Source organism: Dipodomys ordii, unplaced genomic scaffold, assembly GCF_000151885.1.
Source record: "Dipodomys ordii isolate 6190 unplaced genomic scaffold, Dord_2.0 Scaffold96, whole genome shotgun sequence".
NCBI classification, from domain to species: Eukaryota; Metazoa; Chordata; class Mammalia; order Rodentia; family Heteromyidae; genus Dipodomys; species Dipodomys ordii.
Window position 1 is genome coordinate 7,659,537 of NW_012267312.1, and position 15,327 is coordinate 7,674,863.

Sequence of the window (15,327 nt, forward strand, 5' to 3'; positions counted from 1 at the left end):
TGGAACAGCTCCCAGGCCCTGAGTTAAAGCCCTAGTACCTGCAACAAAAGAAAAAAAGAGAGAACAACACGTATCATGTAACAACCCAACATTCCTCTCTCAAACTCATCCAAAGAATTGAAAATTTATGTTTATGTCCACACAAAAGTGCATGTAAATATTTCTGACAGCTTAATCACAAGTACCCCAAATGGAAACCACCTAGATGTCTTTCAGTTGGTGACTATCCTGGCTCATCTACATCATGGAATACTAAGTGCTGTAATAAAAGAACTATTATATCTACAACAGCATGGATAAACATCAGGGACATTGTAAGAGACTCACAGATTTTTCTGCCCAGGCTGGTTTTGAACCATGACCCTCAGATCTCAGAATCCTAAGTAGCTAGGATTACAGGAGTGAGCCACCAGCACCCAGCCTGAGAGGCTGATTGTTATAAAGGATTAACATGGGAAATTTGGGAGTGAATTCTGGTGAGCCTGTGGCTCAGACCTGTAATCCTAGCTACTCCAAAAGTATTGCATTTCAGTCAGAAACTAGGCTTCACTATAGGAATAAAGATTTTAGGGTGACAGATGGAGGCTATCCTCTTTTCCTCATCCTTACCATCTGGCTTGACATTGCTATATGAAGGTCAAATATTCAATCACAAATTAAATCATTTAAGACACCAACAGAATCACTAAACTTATCCACCCCATCATCCCTTTGTATACTTACAATGTAATATTGTGGAAGACGGGTAAGTTTAATAAACAGCTTATTCTTAGAAAGTTTTCCAATAGGATGAGTTGAGTAATTGGAAAGCTGCAATGTTTCAGTGCTTATTGTGGGTAAATGTTTTATAGATTGTTTACAACGTTGTTTTCCAAGCCAAAACCTAAATTTAAAACAGATAATCCATATCATATAGTCATATATTTTGTTACTGATTTATAAACACAATCAAGGCCACTAAAATTCAATTAATTGTAATATAATGAACTAACAAATACACAAATGACTATATCAATGAATCATTTCTGCCCAGTTTTATATTAGATTCTTAGTTCTAGGTGACTTTAACAAGTGGTGCATACCTGTAATGCCATCTAATAGGAAGGTAAAAATTTGGAGGATTGTAGTTAGAGGATAGCCCTATCTCAACAAGTAAACTGAGTATGGTGATTGTTTTATAATCCCAGCCATGCAAGATTACACAGTAGGTATAAGATCCTGAGTTCAAATCCCAGTCAAAAATAAAAAGTTTAATCTGTAATGTGAATGATTTTGATTATTTGTAAAACAAAATTAACTCTAAGACTGGTTTAGTTTATGACAGGGAATGGTATATTTCCTATCTTTCAAAGACAGTATAAATTATTCTCACCATCCTTTATAAAATGCCTAAACTGGCCAGGCTCTGGTGGTACATACCTATAATCCTAGCTACTTTTAGGAAGCTGAGATCACAGTTCAAAGCCAGCTTAGAGAGGAAAAGTCTGTAAAGTTCTTACCTCCAATTAACACCTCAAAAAGCTGACAGTAGAGCTGTGGTTCAAGTGAAAGAGCAATAGCCTCTAACTGAAAAAGCTCAGGGTGTTAGCACCCAGGCCCCAGATCCAGAAGCCCAGATCCAGCCAAAAAAAAAAAGAAAAAGAAAATAGAAAAGACACTCTCCAAATATTGCCAGTCATTGTGGTTCATATCTGTGATCCTAACTACTTAGGAAAGAGGTAGGGAGAGTCTTGATTTGAGGAGAGTCTGACCAAGGGTATGAGATGCCATCTGAACCAATAAAAGCTGGCCATGGTAGTAGCTGCCTGTTATCCTAGCTTCATGAGTAGCATAAATAGAAGCATCAAAGTTCAAGCTGGCCCCAGCATAAATGCCAGGTCCTATTCAAAAAGTAACTGCAGTTAAAAACAGTTGGGGGCACAGTCCACATGGCAAAGCACCTATCTGCAAGTGCAAGGCACTAAGTTCTAACCCTGATACCACCAAAAAAGTAAAAAACAAAACCCAAAGCCTCTGGATATATGGGGTAGTCTTTTCAAAGTATATATGGAATAGCTATTTTGCACTGGAATTTTTGTTAAGATTTTGTAGAATAATAAATAGTGCCAGGCACCGGTGGCTCATGCTTATAATCTTAGCTACTCAGAAGGCTGAGATCTGAGGATCATAGTCAAAGCCAGCCCAGGCAGGAAAGTCCGTGAGACTCTTATCTCCAATTAACCACCAGAAAACTGGAAGTGGAGCTGTGGCTCAAAGTGGTAGAGTGCTAGCCTTGAACTGAAGAGCTCGGGGAAATTGGCCAGTCCCAGAATTCAAGCCCCATGACCGACAAAAAAAAAATTAATGTAAAAAATTTTTCTTTTAAAAAGTAATTTGGGGCTGGGAAGTTGGCTCTGTGGTAGAGTGCTTGCCTCGTGTGCATGAGGCCCTGGGTTTGATTCCTCAGCACCACATAAGCAGAAAAAGCCGGAAGTGGCGCTGTGGCTCAAGTGGTAAGGTGCTAGCCTTGAGCTGAAGAGCTGAGGGACAGCGCCCAGGCCCAGAGCTCAAACCCCATGACCGAAAAAAAAAAAAAAAAAAAAAAAAGCAATTTTCTGGCCAGTGCTGGTGTCTCAGTCTGTAATCCTACCTACTCAGGAGGCTGAGATCTGAGGACTACAGTTTGAAGCCAGCCAAGACAAGAAAGTCTATGAGACGCTACTCTACATAAACACCAAAAAAAAAAAACCCGAAAATGAATCTACGGCTCAAGTACTAGCCTTGAGCAAAAAAGCTCAGGAAGAACATGCAGACCCTGAGTTCAAGCCCCAGAACTAGCACAAGAAAAAAAGTAATTTTCTATCTTAATTGCTATATATGCACTTTTAGTGAAACATAGTTTTTGTTATTTTCCCCTGTATTATTATGTTCATTCTGATTTATTGAAGTGTATGTAGTATTATATGTGTTGATCAATAATAATGAAGTTAGGGTTTAAATTTGTATGCTTTTCTCTAGAATTCATTTTTTGCATAACATAAAATATCACATGAATAGAAGCTCATTATCACAAGTCAGTAAGGAAATGTAAATCAAAATCACAGTGAGCTGGGTGCTGGTGGCTCATGCCTATAATTCTAGCTACTCAGAAGGCTTAGATCTAAGGGTTGTGGTTCAAAAAGAGTCTCAGTCTGGACAGAGACTTTTCTTCCCAATTAAGGAGCAAAAAGCCAGATGTTGATGTGTGGCTCAAGTAGAAGAGTGCTTGAGTAGAAAAGTGAAGACTTGAGGCTCTGAGTTCAAATCTTAGTACCAGCAAAATAAAATAAAATCACAATAAGATACTTCTTTATACTAATGTGTCAAGATTAAAGATATTGACAGGGTTAACAAGGAGAGAAAACCAGAAACTTTCATATATCAAATACTTGGCAGTTTCTTTTTTAAAAAAAAAAATCAAACGTAAATTTACTTCATGCTTCAGCAATTTTACTGCTAGGTATCACCTAAGAGGAATATGAGCATATAAATTCACATAATAGACTTTCATGAAAGTATCCATAGAGTATCATCCACAATAAGCTAAAAGTGAAAACAATTCAACTACTTAACTGATGCATACATAAAACACTATATATCCATCAGTGGACTATTATTCAGCCACAATAATGAAGTATTTATACATGTTCCAACATGAATTTTGAAAATATGCTAAGTGGGAACTGGAGCCATGGTTCAACTGACAAAGCACCAGCCATGAAAGCATGGATCTCCAATGCTAGCACAAGAAAAAAGACAAAGGTATACGAAGCCAATCACAAAAAGGCTATATGTCTTATGTTTCCATTTACACAAAATGTCCAGAATAGCCAATTTTCAGAAAGACAATGCAGATTTGTAGAGCTGCCTAGGGATGGGAATGGGGACTGACAATATATAGGCATCTCTTTGGTGTGGCAAAATCTTCTACAACTGGATTGTAGTAATTTGTAGTGATTATTGAAAAACTTTGTAAATTTACTACAAATTATATGTTTAAATACACAGATTGTATGATATGTAAATTATATATCAATAAGTTGTTTTTTAAAAAAAGTGCTGGGCACTGCTGGCCCACACCTATAATCCTAGCTACTCAGGAGGCTGAGATCTGAGGATCGTGGTTCAAAGCCAGCCCAGGCAGAAAAGTCCATGCGATTCATCTCCAATTAACCACCAGAAAGCCAGAAGTGGTGCTGTTGCTCAAGTGGTAGAGTGCTCGCCTTGAGCTGAAGAGCTCAAGGACAGTGCCTAGTCCAGAGTTCAAGCCCCACAACTAACTAAAAAAAAAAAAAAGCAACATCCCATGAAATATTAATGATAAACTGGCATCTACCAGATATCCCTTGAGAGGCATTATTATAAGTAACAACACTAGGACTTTCTTTTCAAGTAAATTATATGGGTTAATATAAAGATGTATATTTGATAATTAATTTAGCAAATTTATCAAGGCTTTCAGGACTTGGCTTTCTGGGTTTAGGTTGCATTTCTGTGAACTAAAACTAAAAGATAAAGACAAGACAATATGTTAGGCAAGAAAGGAATTATTAAACTTTATTCAGTTAAAATGTAAAAAACTGAAGCATGAAAAAATTTAGAAATTATTATTCAGATTAAAGACTATGATTTATTTTATATACAGGTAAACCAAATAGCCACTCACCTCCCAAAAATTTCACATATTATACACTGGCATTAAAATTCATGACTTTATTAATGAAAATATTACCTACTTACATTGAACTTGAATCTTCAAATATTTATGAAACCAAAGTTTGCAAAAGAAGAAGAGGGGCTAGAAGAACACAAAAACTACAGATGCCACTGACAAGTTCTTTGAAGGGGGGCTGCTGGTTCTTGGACTTTAACACTTGGCCTTGAGCTCTCAATTGGCTTTTTCGATCAAGGCTGGTACACTACCACTACCACTTGAGCCATACCTCCATTTCTGGCTTTTGTGGGGTGGTTAATTGAGATAGGAGTCCCACAGACTTTCCTGCCTGGGCTGGCTTCAAATCATGACCTCTCAGAGTTCAGTCTCCTGAGTAGCTAGGATTATAGGTACAAGCCACCATTGCCAGGCTGCTGGCTTTTCATTTTTATTTTTTGTCTTTCAGTCACTGACTCTCTTTCACATTTGCCAGTTTTGGTTTTAATCTCTCTCTCTCTCTCTCTCTCTCTCTCTCTCTGTCATGGGGCTTGAACTCTGGGCCTGGACGCTGTCCCTTAGCTCTTCAGTGCAAGGCTAGTGCTCTACCACTTGAGCCACAGTGCCATTTCCAGTTTTCTGGTGGTTTATTTGAGGTAAGTGTCTCATGGACTTTCCTGCCCAGGCTGGCTTTGAATCATGATCCTGATCTCAGCTTCCTGAGTATCTAGGATTACAGGCGTGAGCCACCGGCACCTAGCTTGATTTTAATCACTTAAATTATATTTTTATTCCTTGGATTTTTTTTCTATTTTTTTCTATTATGCCAATACTAGGGCTTGAACTCAGGACTTCACACTCTCACTCTGCTTTTTGCTCAGTTGGTACTCTACCACTTGACACACCTCTACCTCTTTTTGTTGTTTAAAAAGAGATGAATCTCTTCAGATTTGTCTACCCAGGCTGGTTTTGTAACATAAGTCTCAGATTTCAGCCTCCTGAGTAGCTAGGATTACTGGCATGAGACACTGGTGTCTGGCTTTGGAATTTTTTTCATTCATTTAAAAAAAAACAGTATATTAGAGTTGCCATAATTGTGCCTTTGTGAACAATAGTGATAATGAAATTATCTCTAGCTTGATTTTCAATTTTATTTAATATGAGGCCTTCAGTGGATTTTGAGACTAATTAAATGATGGTATTAAAGCACCAGAAATGATTGCTCTTGACAGTGTCAGCTGGTGAAATTTATACTATGAAGATAATGTTGGATAAGGACAAATAAGACTTTATTACAGAGAACTCCTGATATAAAAAATTTATTGTGTAATTGATTTGTAAAGTGCTTGAACAGGAGAAATTATGGTGAGGAATAAAAGCTGAGTGTCATGCCCTTCATGCCTACATTTGAGCTGCAGGAGAATTTGATATGACACACTACCATTTTGGCTCTATTCCAAGAGAATTTAGAGACTAAAGGTACCAAAAGGTACTCAAGTTTCATGTCATAAACCTTAAGAAGAGTGACTCTCAAGAGCAATGATGGAGAAGAAAGCATATCCAGTCAAGAGAGTCTTCCATTTTTAGCACTGAGCTAAATAAATAAGCTTACTTCAGTTGCTGGATCCAGGGAATAATCCGTTTGATGTCATCATTTACAGATTTCTCCATATCATCCAGTGTGGCCTGGTCTAAATAAAGCACTTCATTAGTTAATTACTTACATGAGAAATAAAATTTTCATCTACTTAGCCTAAAACCTAAAAGAAAATTACTATTTTAGACACAAAAAGCGTAATTTTTTGAGTCAGAGAAATACCAAATGTACCATTAGTTATAAACATAATGTTTTTCCTTTTTAATATCTCAGGAATCATAGGTAATAACTAATAGCAAATGCAAATTAGCAAATAGCAAAATTTTTTATTGTAATTTTATTGTCAAGGTGATATACAGAGGGGTAACAGTTACATAAGTAAGGCAGTGAGTACATGTCTTGTCTAACTTGCTACCCCTCCCTCATTTTTCTCCCTCTTTCTCTCTCCCCCAACTCCCCTACAAGTTGTACAGATCATTTCCAACATATTATCTTGTGAATACCGCTGTTCCATAGGTGCAAATAGCAAATTCTAATTGGTATTTTCAACTTGTAACTATTTAAAGCTCATAGTTATTATTAGAGTTAGAACCTCAAAAATTATTTTTTAAAAAATCTCACTGAACCAAGTACCAGTGACCTATATCTGGAATCCCAGCTACTGGGGAGGCTGAGATCTGAGGATCGTGGTTCATAGCCAGCCCTGGCAGAAAAGTCCATAAGATTCCTATTTCCAATTAACCACCAAAAAAAAGACAGTAGAGCTGTGGCTAAAGTGACAGAGCACTAGACTTGAGTAAAAAAAACTCAGGCAAACCATGCCATGGTAGCTAATGCCTGTAATCCTAGCTACTCAGGAGGCTAAACTCTGAGGATTATGGTTCCAAGCCAGCCCAGGGAAGGAAAGACCATGAGACTTTTACCTCAAATTGATCACAGAAAAAGCCAGAAGTGGAGCTGTGACTCAAGTGGTAGAGCGAGCACTGGCCTTGAACAAAAGGAACCCAGAGATAGTACCTAGGCCCAGAGTTCAAGCCCCAGGACTGGGGGAAGGTGGCAGGAGGGGGGAGGGGGGAAGCATATGCATAGTGCCCAGGCCCTGAGTTCAAACCCCAGGACCAGCACATAGATAAAAAAAATTCCACTGAAATGTTTATTTACCAAACATATCATCTCAGGAATAAGAGCTGTTGGCTGAAAACTGTCTTATTAAATAAATATGCCACATTAAATTTATTTTATTTATTTAGCCAATCCTGGGACTTTAACTCAGGGCCTGGACTCTGTCCCTGAGTCTCTTTGTACTCAAGGCTAGTACTCTACCAATTGAGCCACAGCATCACTTCTGGCCTTTTTGAGTAGTTTATTGGAAATAGGAGTCTCATAGACTTTCCTGCCTGAGCTAGTTTTGAATCTGGATCCTCTGATCTCACCTTCCTGAAGTTAGGATTATAGGTATGAGCCACTAGTACCTGGCCCAGAATAAATTTTTAATTATATAAGATAATAAATAAAACCACTGAAAAGATAAAAAATAACTTCAACAAATAGGAAAAAGTATAGAAAAATTAGAAAATTAAAATACAAAAAGATTGCTATATAATGAATTACTTTCCCCCCCTATCCCCTAGCCTTGTAAATTCTTACATTGAAGTCCTAATCTCCAACATGATATGTGGAGAGAGGTCTTTGTGAGGTAATTACATATAGAAGAGGTGATAAATACAGGGCCATCGTGGTGGGCTTAGAGCACTTATAAGAAGGAACAAGGGAGGGAGGAACACTGTTCAAACAGAAATGTACTCATTATCTGACTCATGTAACTGTAACCCCTCTCTGTACATCATCTTTGCAATAAAATTTAAATTAAAAAAACACTTATAAGAAAGGATATGTGTATATGTGAGAAAGAGAGAAAGAGAGAGAGAGAGACAGACAGACAGACAGATAGACAGACAGACAGAGCACCCCTCTTCTGAAAACAGCCAGAAAAGGCAGTGGAGAACCCATCACACTGGCATCATGATTGTGAATTCCTAGCCTCCAGAACTGTGAGAAAATAAATTTTATTTTATTTTTTGTTGGTCCTGGGGCTTGAACTCAGGGCCTGGGAGCTGTCCCTGAGCTTTTGCTCAAGGCTGGTGTTCTACCACTTTGAGGCACAGCACAACTTCCAGTTTTCTAGTAGTTAATTGGACACTATTGCCCAGGCTGGCTTCTAACCACAATCCTCAGATCTCAGCCTCCTGAGTACCTAGGATTACAGGCATGCGCCACCAGTACCCAGCTAAATTTTATTTTTTTATAAAATAAATTTATTTTTATTTCTTTAATAGTAGCCTGACCTAAAACAAGTACATATCCATAGAGATTTTGCTGCTGTTTCTCTCATTTTTTATTTTTTTATTATCTTAAGTAGTTATACAAGGGTGTTTGAATTCTTCATGTTTCACCCATTTTTATATGTTTGGGGTTTTTATTTATGAGGAAATTATCAGGAAAACAAAGGAAAAGCTTTAGGAAGCAGGGCTGCAGTGGAATCCGGAGCTGGCCTCCTGCCTCAGGTAAGCAGGATAGAGGCCTCCAGACTAGCTGGCTTCTCACTATTTCTCTCCCAAGACTACTTAGGGGGAGATCCTTTGTCACTGCTTCAGTCCAAGGAACCCTACAAGTCATGTCTATGTGAAAAACATGAATGAGTAGAACTCCATCCACATGGGCCAGACTAATGTTCAGATTACAAAGCCTGCCAGGAGCTCTACTGCTTACAATATGGTATTCCTCAGGAGAGATGACGCCTTCAACACCTTCTTTAGTGTGAGGGATGTCCAGGACAGTGTTTATAGATTTGGATCCTACAATCATTGATGGAGTTTGTAATGGCATCTGCCACCAGGTCTTCTACAATGAACAGCTCATCACAGCAAGGAAGAAGCTTCCAATAACTATGCCAGTGAACACTACAACACTGGCAAATTCATTCACCTTGTTGAGAGACTAAATTTGCAAGCTGTCTAAGCAGTACACAGGTCTTCAGGGTTTCCTGGATTTCCACAGCTTTTATTAGGGAACTGGCTCAGTATTCACCTCCCCAATGATGGAACATCTTTCTGCAGATTACAGCAAGATTTTCAAGTTGCAATTCTCCATTTACCCAGACCTCTCCACATTTCTGTGGCTGTCATTGAGTCTTACAACTACATCCTCATCACCCCACCACCCTTGAGTACATCATGGTAGACAATGAGGCCATCTACAGTATCTGCAGTTAATAATAATATTGAATACCCAACCTATATTAAACTAATCACATTAGCCAAATTGTATCTTTGATTACCCTCTCTCAGATTAGGTGAAGGTCTGAATGTTGATTAGACAGTATTCCAGAACTGGTACCTATTCCTAAATCCACTTCCCTATGGCCACATATATCCCTGTCATCTCTGCTGGGAAAGTCTCCCACGAGCAGCTTACTGTAGCAGGGGTCACCAGTGCTAGCTTTGGGCCAGCCAATCAGATGGTAAAATGTGACCCTTGCTATAGTAAATACATGACTTGCTACCTATTTTACCATGGTGATATGGTCCCCCACAGCTACCATAAGGACCAATTATATCATCTACTTTATGGATTGGTACTCTCCTTATTGGCATAATTACCAGTCTCCTACAATAGTACCAGGTAGATATCTGGCCAATACAGTAAGCTACGTGCATTCTGAGAAACACCATACTCACTGCTGCACTCTAGCTCCCATGCACCTCAAGAATCACCTGATGTATGCCAAGTATGCCACTGTCAATGGTGTGGGTGAAGGGACTGAAGGAAGATTTTTCTGAGGCTTGGGAGGGCATGGCCACCCTAGAGAAGGATTCTTAGCAGCAGATAGAGTCCAGGGAGAAGACATGGATGAAGAATATTAGCCAGTCTAATACAAGTTTACACTTTTCTTGAGATTGTCATACTGCTGCTTTGTAGAACTGTTGTAACCCTGATCTGTCAATAAAGGTGGTATTGATATTTTAAATGAAAAGGAAAGAAAGGAAGAGAGCAAAGGAGGAAAAGGAAGAAAAGAATTTTAAAGAATAATCACAGCCGGGTGCTGGTGGCTCATGCCTTAATCCTAGCTACTCAGGAGGCTGAGATCTGAGGATCTGGGTTCAAAGCCAGCCAGGGCAGGAAAGCCTGTGAGACTCTTATCTCCAATTAACCACCAGAAAACCAGAAGTGGCACTGTGGCTCAAGTGGTAAAGCACTAGCCTTGAGCTGAAGAACTAAGGAACAGCACTCAGGCCCAGAGTTCAAGGCCCATGACCGACAAAAAAAAAAAAAAAAAGAATAATCACCATTTTGATTTAATACTAGTTAAAAGAATTCACTTTGCACAACTATGTGATAACAATAAAAAACTCATAAATAGGTCAGTCACTCATTTGTCATTTAGCCATCATAAATGTGATATGACTCAAGTTATGAATCCAGTTTTTATGTGAGGAGCTCACATAAAAATCATCTTCAGAGCTATATAACAAGAAGGTCCTTTATTTTCATCAATTTAGCTTGCCTAATATTAATTTCAAATGGCAAAGGTGCTAATATATTCAAGAACACTGTTCCAGCAATAAAAAAACACTAAGTTCCCAGTATTTCATCATTTCAGAACACTACATCATTGACAGAACAGCTACAAATCAAACTTTAATTTCTACCATGTTTAAGCCAGAGAAAAATACTTTTCTCCATGACTCTGAAACCAAAATCATCATATTTATACTGTCATAAACTCCTCTCTACCCATGAATGACATTAGGATCCTTTGTCATTTCCATGTCACTTAACTACTAGGAGTTTAACAGAAAATGAACTATTAGATGGATAATTAGCTATTACCATTATTACTTTAATATAATAAATGGTATGAATACACTTTATTTTAGCAGTTTAATTAAAAATAATCCAAGCCACTACTCAGGAGGCTGAGATCTGAGGATCACAGTTCAAAGCCAGCCTGGGCAGGAAAGTCCATTAGACTCTTATCTCCAATTAACCACCAAAAAATTGGAAGTGGTACTGTGGCTCAAGTGGTAGAGTGCTCACCTTGAGGCTGAGAAGCTCAGGGACAGTGCCCAGGCCCAGCGTTCAAGCCCCATGGTCCAACCAAAATAATAATAATAATTAATAATAATAATCCAAGCCAGGCACTGGTGGCTCATATCTGTAATCCTAGCTACTCAAGAGGCTGAAATCTGAGGATCACGGTTCAAAGCCATCCTGGGTAGAAAAGTACGTGATCACTACTCTTATCTCCAATAAACTACTCAGAAAAAGCAGAAAGTAGCATTGTGGCTCAAATGGTAGTGTGTTAGCCTTAAGGCTGAAAAACTCAGAGACAGTGCCCAGGCTCTGAGATCAAGCCCCAGGACCTGCCAAAAAAAAAATTCAAAATTCAGTTAAAATAGAGCTCTAAAAAACAGATGCCAGTTAATTATTTCTTCCATACCTACTTTAAATGCTAGATATACCATCCTTCCCAATACTAATGGCAGAAAAAATATATTTTTTGTTTTTGTTAAAAATATTTTTCTTACATTGAGTGACGAAATTGTTCAGTAACTTACCAAGTCCATAAAGCATAAATTGGAACATTCCAGAATGCAAATCTACAAAAATGTGTAGGCACTCCGAATTACTACAGGGCTCCAGGATGGGAACAACAATAGCTGGAAGTGCAGTCTCTATGGAAGCTGAACGGTTAAAAATCAAAAATTATTTTTGTATCTGAAAATTATCCAATAAATATACTTATATCTCTCATGAATAGAAACAACTATTGGAAGAGCCTGAATGGTAGAGGAAAAATAAGATTTTGCAAAATTTGGCAAAAAATAATGAATTAATGGTAACTCAAAAGATACAATGTAATTTAAAGTTGATTTTTAACAGACTCATCTCAAATACTACAGAAAATAATTTCCTCAGAAAGGATTAAAATAGCTAAGGGAAAGTCAATCTCATCAGTTGAATTCTAACTATTTTCATCCAGTGGTTGTTTTAATTTTTAGGGATTTTCTTCTTGATATTAGTTATTTGGTAAATAGAATAAGTTTCATCTATAGCCTAAAGATTTTCAACTTCATTCTTCATTTCATTTTTTAAAAATGCCCTCAGGGCAATTTGGGGCAGATATTTTAAGAAATACTTAAAAACTAATAATCATTATTGAGTCTATAAAGAAAAAAAAATTTAAATCATTTTGTATCACATTTTCAAGACAGTCGAAACAAGGCTATAGGCAGTGCTAAACACAAACCAATAATGCTAACAATATACTTGATCTAGAAAGTCATAGTATTTTCATCATGCTCAATTAAGTCTTGCCTGAATCCCAAAAGTTTGCAAAATGAAGTTCTGTAAATGAGCAAAGCACTGAAAGCACAGTAAGTGCAGATCAGATTGAGGGGTGAAAAAAAATGTCTTCTTTTTGTTATCAAGTTCCTCTAACATTACAGCAAAGAAAGGCCTTTTACCAGGCATGACTGCTGTGTTACTTAGTTAAACTAGGACAATAATATTTTCCTCTTCATGAAAAAGATACCTAGTAAAAAGAACAACAAACTTGTGAAGTACTTTTAAAAAGAAAGCAAAAGCTGGAGGTATAGCTCAGTGGCAGAGCACATGCTTAGCAAGTTTAAGACACTGGAGTTAATACCCAGGACCAAATAAAGAGCAATGTTCAATGAATGTTAACCAGGCACCAACGGCTCCAACTTGTAATCCTAGCAACTCAGGAGGCTGAGATCTGAGCCAGCCTCAGTATGTGAGACACTTATCTCCAATAAACTAACAAAAAAAAAGGCCTGCGGTGGAGATGTGGCTCAAGTGGTTGCACTAACTTTGAACAAAAGAAGATTAGGAACAGTGCCCAGGCTGCGAGTTCAAGCCCCAGTACTGGCACACACAAAAACATGAATTGTGTGTATTCCTTTATGAAATCAAAGAAGTATCATTAAATCTTATGAATTTGTAGTATTTCAAATGAGTGAAGTTATCACTGGTACTAGCTATACAAACAAATTATCAAATTAATAAGGTAAAGATTGCAGGAGACATTTACTTAGATGAACATAAATTGCTTTCAAGTATATCTAATATATATTTGTATATGAATATTTAACATTCAGGTCCAGTAGAAGTTTCACCTGAAAAACAAAAACACCCAACAGAACAAAAAAAAGCACAATTTCTTTTATACTATTTTGTAATTCAAGATCAGTATGACAAATTAGATAAAAATCAATGTTTTACTAAGCTCACTACATTAAATAATAAAATAAAAAGTACTTACAGATTTGAAGTAGGGGTGCTGATTTTTGAAACATTTCTATACACCAAAAATTCCTACCTGTGTACAAATGTATTCTTTAAAGCAAAGAAATGTAGCAATAGGGTAGTAATTATAATTAGTTATTACAATTCCAATCTAAAGCAAGGCATCAGAAGATAATGTCCTAAGAAAATATTTTTATTTCTTTTTCTATGAATATATATTATGACAGTCAATGTCTCTTTTTCTTTACAGAAATGGAGAGGCAACTAAGCCCAATTAGTGATTGTTGTATGGGTCAGAACTTCCAAATTGACCTTTTCCAGATTCTGGTGCTAGCAGGTGGAATTCAATATTAAGGAGCACACCCTGGCTCCTCTAAGAATTAGACAACATGGTGAATTGAGCCATATCGATATGTTACCTCTAGTGCCTTGCACTGTCTATTTTGATCTCTCCAAAATGCTGTGCTTCCTCTCCCCTGAGCCATTTCCACCCACATAAAACCATACTGCTATCTAGGCTTCCAAAACCTGCAGCTATGCATTCTCCCAGCCATCTCTTGAAATGCTCCAACCTCTAAGTTACTCATTCCTCGGGTTACTCTGGTTATGAGGTAGGAGAAATACCCCTCGTTTAGGGGCAATCACATTAAGGGATTCTACAAACAAACTATATATAGTCCCTGGTCTCAGGAAAAGATGTTTTGGGGGTTTTGGGTTTTTGTTTGTTTGTTTGCTGGTACCAGGACTTGAACTGAGGACCTTGAGCTATTGCTCAGCTTTTGTGATCAAGGCTGGTATTCTACCACTTAAGCCCTATCTCCAATCCAGCTTAATTGGAGATAGTCTTAGACTTTTCTGCCCCCTCTGGCTTTTGAACTTTGACTCTCAGGTCTCAGCCTCCTGAGTAGCTAAGATTACAGGTGTGAGACACCAGTGCCTAGCTTCAGGAAAGGATCTTACTAAAGCATACTTTGCCACCACAAAAGGCTTCAAATACGACTACCTGAAGAGTAAAGATTCACAAATATAAAATTTAAGAACAAACAATACTGTAAAATGGTGAATAACAGACTATTTTATCAGTCCTTATTTTCTGGAATGCTTCAATTAAGGCAGGACTGGGGACCAACTCTACATGAAAGCTTCTCCTTTACTTCTTAATTAATCAAAGTCCCCCAAACACATTGCTCAACAATCCAAGGCTTGATACCATTGCTATAGCACACTGGTATAGAATTAAGACATGAAGGGACTCAAAGCATGTAAATAAGTTTTACATGCATTGAAAAGTACATAGCTGAACTCAGGATTCTCTGGCCACTCAGGCAACAATATCGCTACAAAATGCTGCTAAAGCTGGGCGCCAGTAGCTCACGCCTGTAATACTAGCTTCTCAGAAGGCTGAGATCTAAGGATCATGGTTCAAAGCCAGCCCGGGCAGGAAAGTCCTTGAAGACTCATCTCCAATTAACCAACAGAAAACCAGAAGTGGCGCTGTGGCTCAAGTGCTAGAGCACTTGCCTTGAGCTGAAGAGCTCAGGGACAGCACCCAAACCAAGAGTTCAAGCCCCACAACTGACCCCCCCAAAAAAATCAGAAAAATTGGGGCTGGGAAGGTGGCTCAGTGGTAGAGTGTTTGCCTTGCATGCCAGAGGCCCTGGGTTTGATTCCTCAGCACCACATAAGCAAAAAGAAAAAAAGCCGGAAGTGGTGCTGTGGCTCAAGTGGTAGA

The 15,327-nt window shown here is 38.0% G+C and overlaps 1 protein-coding gene across 1 annotated transcript in view; it reads right to left on the reverse strand.

Annotated features, from left to right (window-relative positions):
• Window positions 1–15,327, reverse strand: part of Med14 (mediator complex subunit 14) — a 108,044-nt gene that overhangs the window by 45,673 nt on the left and 47,044 nt on the right. The window contains 5 exon segments of the mRNA XM_013026762.1: window positions 724–883; window positions 6,282–6,360; window positions 11,885–12,010; window positions 14,103–14,138; window positions 14,348–14,394. Coding sequence (XP_012882216.1) covers window positions 724–883; window positions 6,282–6,360; window positions 11,885–12,010; window positions 14,103–14,138; window positions 14,348–14,394 — 448 coding nt within the window.